Source organism: Medicago sativa, chromosome 5 (genome assembly GCF_051527215.1).
Source record: "Medicago sativa cultivar Bolivia chromosome 5, Bolivia_mono, whole genome shotgun sequence".
Classification (NCBI taxonomy): Eukaryota; Viridiplantae; Streptophyta; class Magnoliopsida; order Fabales; family Fabaceae; genus Medicago; species Medicago sativa.
This window is the reverse complement of record NC_140753.1, coordinates 52,377,197-52,385,997: the sequence shown is the minus strand read 5'-3', so window position 1 is coordinate 52,385,997 and position 8,801 is coordinate 52,377,197. Positions and strand designations below refer to the sequence as shown.

The window sequence follows — 8,801 nt, the reverse complement described above, 5'->3', positions numbered from 1 at the left end:
CTCATATTCCAACATTTAGTAATAAAATCTCTGCAATCTTTACTGAGATTCCACTTCTTTAGAACACTACCAGAAAACCGGTGATTAGCCACGGTCAAAGGCGTGGCTAAACTATTGTATAACCGTGGTTAAGGAATGTTACCACGCAGGCCACAATCGTGGCAAACAAGGGCGTCGCTAAACTTTAGCCACGGCTATTCCATGTGTTAGCCACGGCTAATTTTGTCGTGGTAACCTTGTGTTAGCTACGGATTTGAGCTCTTATAGCCACGGTTAACTCGTGGATAAAGAAATGAAGAAGGTCTGTTATACATACAGTTTGCCACAGGCCTATCCGTGGCTAAAGTGTTTTTTTTTTTTTTTTTTAATAATTGCTAATTTTTCAGCTTCAGCATACTAGCCAAAATGCAGTACAGTATATAAAGACAATAGTAGCAATACTCCTGCTTGGGATATAAGTAGACATTAAACTAACAAGGTCAAGAGCCAATTTCTTAAAGCAATATGTAGGGATCAAAATACAAGTTGCAGTCATATAAAATGTAGTGGAATCAAAATTACATTCTTAACATATTATAGCATGACTAATATACTAACAAGGCCAAAAGCTAATATACTAACACATTCACTACTGAAGCTAAAAACACAAACAGAGTCCTTCATTTAGCAGTCCAAAAAACAGCATGTTCCTTATTGGTTTAATTACTAGAACTGGTACCTGTCAAGTAAAGAAAAATGAAAGGAAGAATTGGTTAATTAAAGATCAACAATTGTATAATGCTAATTATAATGTAAACTAGAAACACAAGATATGATTATTATGAAGAAATACCTTGGTTGAAACTTGGTAATTCATCGCCAAATTTTTCTTGCAAAAAATTGGTGAGAAATGCCAAGTGACTTTGAGCTTGTGTAAGCTGCTCCTTAGTCTCTTCATATCCAGTTAACTTTTCCCATAAAGTGTGTACTTGCTTCTTCAAATCCTCAATATTTTGGCTAGAGCTACCAACATTAACAAATTCAGAGAAACGCTTGCGTGTTCCAAATACCTTCGAGGGGCAAACACCAACACCTAATCCACGCACTCGACCTGAATGCTCAGCTCCATACACTTTTCCGACAACATCATCTGGATAGGCATTAATCTTTAAGGGAACACCTAAAGTAGCAACACGCTCTTGATCTTTGAGCAAATTCTCTGATATCTTATCCTATTAAAAACAGGTAATTAGCTACCATGAAATATCCAAATAGCAGGCTATATACATCAAGAGTGATGTTATATCTCGCGACCCAACTAGATGCAATTTCATATGCTCTGATAATTAAATAATGCAATTTCAGCATTACTCTTAAATTAAATATTGTGTCACATAGAAAAGAAAGCAATGACTCATTCAAATTAAATAGTATCCAGACAATAAATATAGAACCAATGCCCACCCAAAAAAACATGAAAAAACTGCTAGTGTCATAGCAACATGTTCTACCAACACCCACCCCAAAGATGACAAAACATAAACATAACACGTCATTATCAAATTCAACTATAACTGAAACTGAAGCCCTCACACACAAGATCAAGGGGAACCTGGAAATTTTGCAGAAAATACATTTGACATCTCCAAACAACTTATTTGAATCTATGTCCCGCCTAATCTAAGTCTTTAGAACACATTCATTAAACTAAAACAAAATTATAGAAAAATGATAAGGAAATGCAATCAATTTACTTACAGCAATAACTTTTCCTTCGTCACTCACAAATTTTCCGTGCTTATTTATTAATGTTGACAAAATAACCTCACTGCGACATACCGGTCGTTTTAATCGTAGCTCCTAATAAAATCAATACAATAAAAGTTAACTATTAATTATCATATATAATATAACATACTTAAACTTTACTATGATAAAGTAATATAGAACGCTCTAAACAACTTACCATCTGACGACCCCTTCTTGCATTGCTCTTACTACCTCCAGCATGTGAAACTTTCAGCTTCTTGCGGTTTCTTGTATTTTGCTCACTTATTTTCTATAATTGTTAAATATATTAGTCATTTTATACCTTCAAAGTGAAAATATAAATATCTTTTTACATATTTTGTTAAAAAATATACAATGAACATCTATACCTTCATTTTGTCACTAGTATAGTAACTCACAAAAGTTGCCCATTGAACAGGAGGAACACTAGAAGGACGATTAGCAAGTATCTCTTCTTTACTTTTCCTGGGATAAAAGTGATCACACCTTAACTTGTATTTATAGGCCCTCCATCTTTCCCCTAGTGCACTCCATATCCAATTGATTCCAGCAGCATAATCAAATTCAAAACGATCCTTTAAATATTATATTCATCAATCAATCAGTAATAACAAGAAATACAATAAAACAATTAAAGTAATGGTAATTTTAGATAACAACCTCGATAGACTTCCATTGTGCCCGACCATTCTCGATTGGCATCAGATCCCATGTTTCAATAGATACAGGACAGAATGCTGACTTTGTAGCAAGTTTACCTAAATATCTCACAAGTAGATTTGAACCATCATCAATGCCTGGTCCGTCACCACCGATCTCCACCATAACTTTCTTTGTCTTTTCCAAATGCCAAACTTGGTTTGCTACCATTCTTCGAATTGTAATTTCATTGGTAATAGTATCTAAAATTATGTACATGAAGTGAAGTAAATAAACTTAATTAGAGAATAAACTTAATAGTGCAACTAACAAATTAGAGAATAAACTTAATAGTACTTTTACCTCTAACTTTGACAAGTAAGGGCTCCTCTTTTAGCTGCGGGACTGTTTCATTTGGGCATGAAGAAGAGTCAAATATGTCATTCTCAATTGAGTTATCTGTCATGTCCACATTGGTAAATTGGTCATCCAGTTGATCGTCGATATTTTGTTGGGGCTGGTCTTGTAAAGTCTCCCTGTCATTTTGATTTTCTTGTCCTTGTAACCTTTCTAACAATTCGTGTCCTGAAGTATTCTTGCGTCTTCTACCCATATCAAATCAATACCTATGTATACATGGTTACAATTCATGTCTTGAATTACTCATTTCAGCAACAAAAAAAAGTTTAAAATTGTGAATAAATACTAAAACTAAATGAAGCACATTATCAACCACAATTGAAGAAGTATGTTCATAAGATTAATCGCTACCTACCACTAATACAGCACAAAAAGTCTCATATAAAATTCAAATTTATACTAACAAAAAGTCTCATATAAAATTCAGAACTGGTGTAAGGACTTTGTTCCATTGGTTTTAGTTTAGAAATAAGTTATGCAGTGCAGGAGAACATTCATTGTGACAGTCCAACAGTAAAATGCAACTTAAATAAGTTATGCAGTGCAGTCCCCTGAACTTTCCTCAACCACAACCAAACCAAAAAACTTTCCCTCTTTATTATAACACAACCAACAAAGGGTAAAACTCGACTACGCCGCAATTTGAGAATAAGTAATAGCTTATCCTTTACTTCAGAAACAACATTAACAATTTAAGGGTTTCAAATCTAAGTTTAAAATATTGAATAACACAAAAAGATCAAATCTAATAAGTTTAAATCATCAAATAATAGCAACGATCGAACTTAATAATTTCAAGTCATACAAATTCAACTTCTCAGTGAAGAAAATATAAACTGAAGTAATACCAATGCTAAATACAACTTTTCACAGAATAATAATCACAAAAAAAATGCTAAATACAACTTTTCACAGAATAATAATCACAAAAACTAAACGAACAAGAGAAAGATAAGAAATCCTTACCTTGAGCAAGATCAAAGTGAAACCAGAAATTTAATAACCTGTGTTAAAAAACATGAAAAAGAAAGAACAAGTTAAAATCAAAAGAAACATGGGCAAAAATCAAAGAATCAAATAAAAAGACAGAGAACCTAGAAATGGGTTAGAATGGGTTAGTGGGTTAAGGAATGAAATGAAATAAAAACACAGAGAACCTAAAAATTTCATGCTCCAAACGATGAATACAGATTGAAAATCAAACTTGAAATAGCAAAACAGAGATAGATGAATACAAATTGGAAATTACAAAGGTAAGAAAATTGAGATTTGAAGAAAACTAAAGTTAGGGTTCGGCTGGAAGGAAGAAGAGAGAAAAATGATTCACCTTGATTCCTTATGTGAGAATGCTGGATGGACGGCGCTTAGTAGGTGGAAGGAGGTTAGGGTTTCATGTTTGGGGAAAATGAATTTTGTCTCTCTGTTTCACGTTTTTGAGGGAAATGAAATGAAAAAAATAAATAAATGAATGAAGGAGGGAGAATGAAAAAAATAGGCGCGGAGACAATTTTAGTAGAGGGGGAAACCTGAATTGGGATTGTTGACTTAGCCACAACTTTGACCGTGGAAAATGAAAATTTAACCCGTGGCAAAATGAAATGTTAGCCACGTTCACCATACCGTGGCTAAATAACCGTGGCTAATAGCCGGTTTTTTGGTAGTGGAAATTTAAAACTTGAAGCAAATTGTTAATTTTATGTCTTGAACTCTAGCAGGAGAGGATAAGGATCCGAACTATTTTTAATTAATGTAGAAAAAGAGATAAAGGTACACTTATGACTTATCTATAAGTGTTGATTGCGAACTACTATTCACTTGACTTACTTTCACCATACTTTTTAACTAATGTATAAATACAAATTAATATTAGCATGTAAGATGTTGTTTGATTTGTCTCGACAAATATTTTCAAAATATTAAATTTTTATAATTTTTTACTTTAAATAATTAAAGATATTAACGGTTAAAATTGTGCATTGACATATGTGAAGTGGTTAATTTGGACATGTATTTTAAAACGGAGGGAGTATTATATTTAACCTCTTTTTGGTGTGTCTCCTACAAGTGCTACAATTTTTCCAAGTGAAAGCTACACCTTTAGTAAGAAGATGAAGTAAATCATTGTTGTCAGTCTAGTTTAGAAAATCAATCATTCGAGGCCTAGCTCAAGTGACGTTACCAGTGTATTCAATTGCTAAATGACGTTAAAATTACCAATGAAGCACTAAGAAGCATCATGTTGGTTTGAGGGAAAATATTTTCCCTGCCATTAAAAGAGAAAATCTTTAGACCTAATATATTGAGCCAAGTTAAGGTAAATGCTTCAAAATTCATCCAGGGTTCATCTATAAAAACAAACTTAGGTTTTTGAAGAAGAATCAATATTTCTAAAGCCAATCTTGAATGGGAATTGGCCAAAAACCCTTATATTCCAATAGATAACCTTCATCTGAAGGGTTTAGGAATACTATTTTTGCTTCTAGTTCCATAATTACTTTTCATTTGTGAACCTTTTTTATTTGTAGCTTTACATTTTGATCTTTTAACCACTTGAAAATAATTATAATTTGCAGGTTGCGCAGCGAATTAGGGACTCAGAGATTCTAAAACTTGAAGTTATCTTTGTTTAACCTCCTCATTTTCAACAATGTTGGCTCGAGATTGATCAAGAGAGGTTATATTTTTCTTTTCTTCTTCAATTCTTCTAGCCTCCTTAGACAACACCTCATTGTTTTGCCTTGCATCAGAGTTCATCTCCTTATTTACATGGTCATCTAATGCTCCATCTGACTCATTATTGTATTGAGTATCATCAACAATGTCAAAACCTTGGGAACTAACATCCTCACCCTTTCTAATAGTTTCATCAGTTCTTCTTTTCTGAGTAGCATCTAGATCTGCATTGATCTCAAATTCAACTTGTTTTTCATTTTATCTCCCATCATCTCTAATAGATTGATGTTGTTCATCATCATTACTCAAAGAGCATCAAACCTATTCTATTGTACCAAATCTTTTGCTCCTTTGGTGTTCCACTTGTACCAACTTTATCTGAAAGTTGCACCATGATAAGAGACTTATCTTTTATAACAAGTTGATAAATTTCGTTTGTAATTCTAACTTCTTCAACAATGATAGGGTCATCAGAATTCTTGCACTGTTCTTTCCAACCATATTTGCTTTGCATATTCTCCATTCTAGGATCTTCGTAACTCTTTTTGGTGGTTATATTTCCTTATTAGCCTCAACTTTGTTGACATTCTTGTAGATATCAATGTAAGGCCCAATTTTCTTACAATGAGTAGAAAAACTAGGTATATTTTCAAAATCAAGTTCTACAAAGAAAGCAAATCCCTTCATTTCCACAAGCACTTTATATCTCTGATTTTGAGATATCTATATCAACCAAAACTCTCACGAATTGGTGTTCCTACAATGATAGTGGTTGCAAATAATATCTTTGGATGCCAACATTCCAGTGAAAAACCTTAAATTCACTACAAGAAAAAACGCGTTTTGCGACCTTTAAAATTGACAATTGCGACTGTTAGAAGGGTCGCAAATGTACATTTGCGACTGTTCCCCAACAGGCGCTAATGTTGGGGTCGCAACAGTCATTTGCGACTCTTCGGAGAACAGCCGCTCCAACCGTCGCGAATGTTATTGCGACAGTTCCTAACAGTCGCAAATGAAGAGTTTTCACTTGGTTTTGAAGGGGCTTGCGACCCTTCACAACAGTCACAGATGTTAAATTTTTTTAAAAAAAATGGTTTTGAAGGGGCTTGCGACCCTTCACAACAGTCGCAAATGTTAAATTTTTTAAAAAAAATGGTTTTTAAGGGGCTTGCGACCCTTCACAACAGTCGCAAATGTTAAGGCTCTTTTTTAAAAAAAAAATAAAATTGAATGGGGCAGTTTTTGTTGCCAATTTAAATAAATATATTATTAAATACTTAAAATACAGAAATATATAACTAAAAATATCAAAATCTCATTCATATAATTCTTTCAAGAGTAACAATCAAAACAATAGATAAAGTACATAGTTTAAACATTGAAAAACCAATACACTAGTGGGTAATCATTCAAAATAATATTACCAAAAATTAGATTAAGTAATATTCCTAAATATCGTTGGCCAGAAAAGTTGAAGAGCCTCATTACAATAGATATATCTGACTGCACAAACACGATCCATGCACTTCTATCGGTACCGCATCTGCTGCTATTCTCAACAACAGACTGAAACTTTGGTGTAAGCATAGGCATCAAGAACAGAGAAATATGACCCTAAGATATTTAAATATGATTAACTATAGCAGACTCTAAGACATTAACCATCTGAAAGACAAATGAAAGAATATGCTCACCTCAGGCTTAAGATCTTTGTGCACCACACCCTGAAGATGACAAAATGCAACAACATTTAGTATTTGTATGACAACCTTGGTTAGGTTAGGTTAGGCATAACAATTAAGTGGATTGAGAGTGAGATGAAAAATTTGGGGGTTAGGTTTAGACAGATTGGAGATTTGGGGGAAAGTAAGATGGAGAAAGCGGGAGATGAAATTACATAGTGAAATGAAAAATTTGGGAAAGTAAGAGTGAGAAAGCAGGAAGGAATATGGATAACGCGCCTTCTAATTAATTTAACAAAGAAAACCTGCGACAGTTGACCCAAACAGTCGCAACAACTATCGCAAGATGCACTTTGAGGCAGTTACAAGACAAGGGTCGCAGATGAAGTGTCGCAAATTGTTGATTTTCATGTAGTGATTCTAATCCAAACTTGTGTCGAGAAGCTATTTTGCAAATTAGGGTTAAAATCTCTCTTCCAAGCAAAAAGCTCCATGATACCAGGGTTAAGATTCCATGATGCAATAGACCTGATTATTTTGACATCTTCTAAACATGACAAAGAGAAATCATAAAAGCCTTTCCGCAAAGAGATTACTCCCCACTTACCTAAATCTTTCCACAAAGGTTAGTTTGGAGCGCAAGGTAATAACAGTAAGATGAGTCACACCTTTTGACCAAATAATCTTTGCATGGAGATTGTGCATGCAGGGATCAATCCCTGCAAGAAATTCATCGTCAAGAATGGTGAATTCAATATTATAACCTTTAAGGACCAATTTTGGAAGCTGCAACAAAGGAATGTCATATAGATTGGTTAAGGCTTAAGTAAACGTCCGATGAAAGGTCATCTTTCATTATTCTTAGCATATTTTTCAGTCATTTTCAGTAGGTTTTTCAATAGAATAGAGTTGCATTAGAAAAATTGCTTATGATTTTGGGACAGTTGTAATGTTTTTATATTTGTGCCATGTAATTCTACTTTTTTCCGAAACATAGCAATTCTAGGGTGTTTTGATATAATTCACGAAGAAATCATGCAAATTGGTAAAGCAAGACATCTGCAGACTTTGGGAAAATCATGAATGAATATTCAAGAGGCCTCAAAAGACATTAAAAAGGGAGGAATACTGTTCCCAAGTCCCAAGACATCTTACATGGAAGAAAACACCCAAAAAGACGAAGAAACAGACGTTTATGCACATGAAAACATACTAGCGCCCCCCGAGCATAGCCATGCGCCCCAAGCATGACCTAGGCGCCCCGAGCATGCAATTATGCACACTCATACGCCTTGAGCATGAGACAGGACCCCGAGCATGCAAAATTTTCACTCATGCGACTCGGATGCGCAAAAATTGGCGAAAACTACTTTTTGTTACTTTTTAGTGGAGAAAGCCTAGTTTTAAATAGGGTAGAGCATCGGTCGGGTTCATGGCTGAACTGGCTAAGATGAATGAAACCGATCAACTTATTTCAAGGCCCAATTTCTCCCATAATTACATTCGGTTTGGGCAGGTCTCGGTTTCGACGGGTCACGGTTTAGGCGGGTGGGTTGGATCGGTTATGGCATTCTCATAAATGAGACTTTTTTTATAATAAAAAAATCAGTATTT

At 34.3% G+C, this 8,801-nt stretch overlaps 1 protein-coding gene across 2 annotated transcripts; it reads right to left on the bottom strand.

The window, feature by feature from the left end:
• Window positions 1-471: 471 nt before the first annotated feature.
• Window positions 472-4,492, bottom strand: LOC146922905 (uncharacterized). Of its 2 annotated transcripts, XM_085715687.1 has the most exons (10): window positions 4,356-4,492; window positions 4,157-4,249; window positions 3,796-3,833; window positions 2,773-3,035; window positions 2,431-2,672; window positions 2,139-2,345; window positions 1,946-2,038; window positions 1,738-1,839; window positions 833-1,211; window positions 472-718 (listed from the first exon to the last, which is right to left on the bottom strand). In XM_085715687.1, exons 4-10 carry the CDS (start codon window positions 3,020-3,022, stop codon window positions 699-701), a joined length of 1,293 nt encoding a protein of 430 aa, XP_085571813.1. In that variant the 5' UTR covers window positions 3,023-3,035; window positions 3,796-3,833; window positions 4,157-4,249; window positions 4,356-4,492; the 3' UTR covers window positions 472-698. The 2 variants fall into 2 exon arrangements, with proteins under 2 accessions (XP_085571813.1, XP_085571812.1); XM_085715686.1 differs by lacking the exon at window positions 4,356-4,492 and having other exon boundaries at window positions 4,157-4,267.
• Between the last annotated feature and the right edge of the window lie 4,309 nt (window positions 4,493-8,801).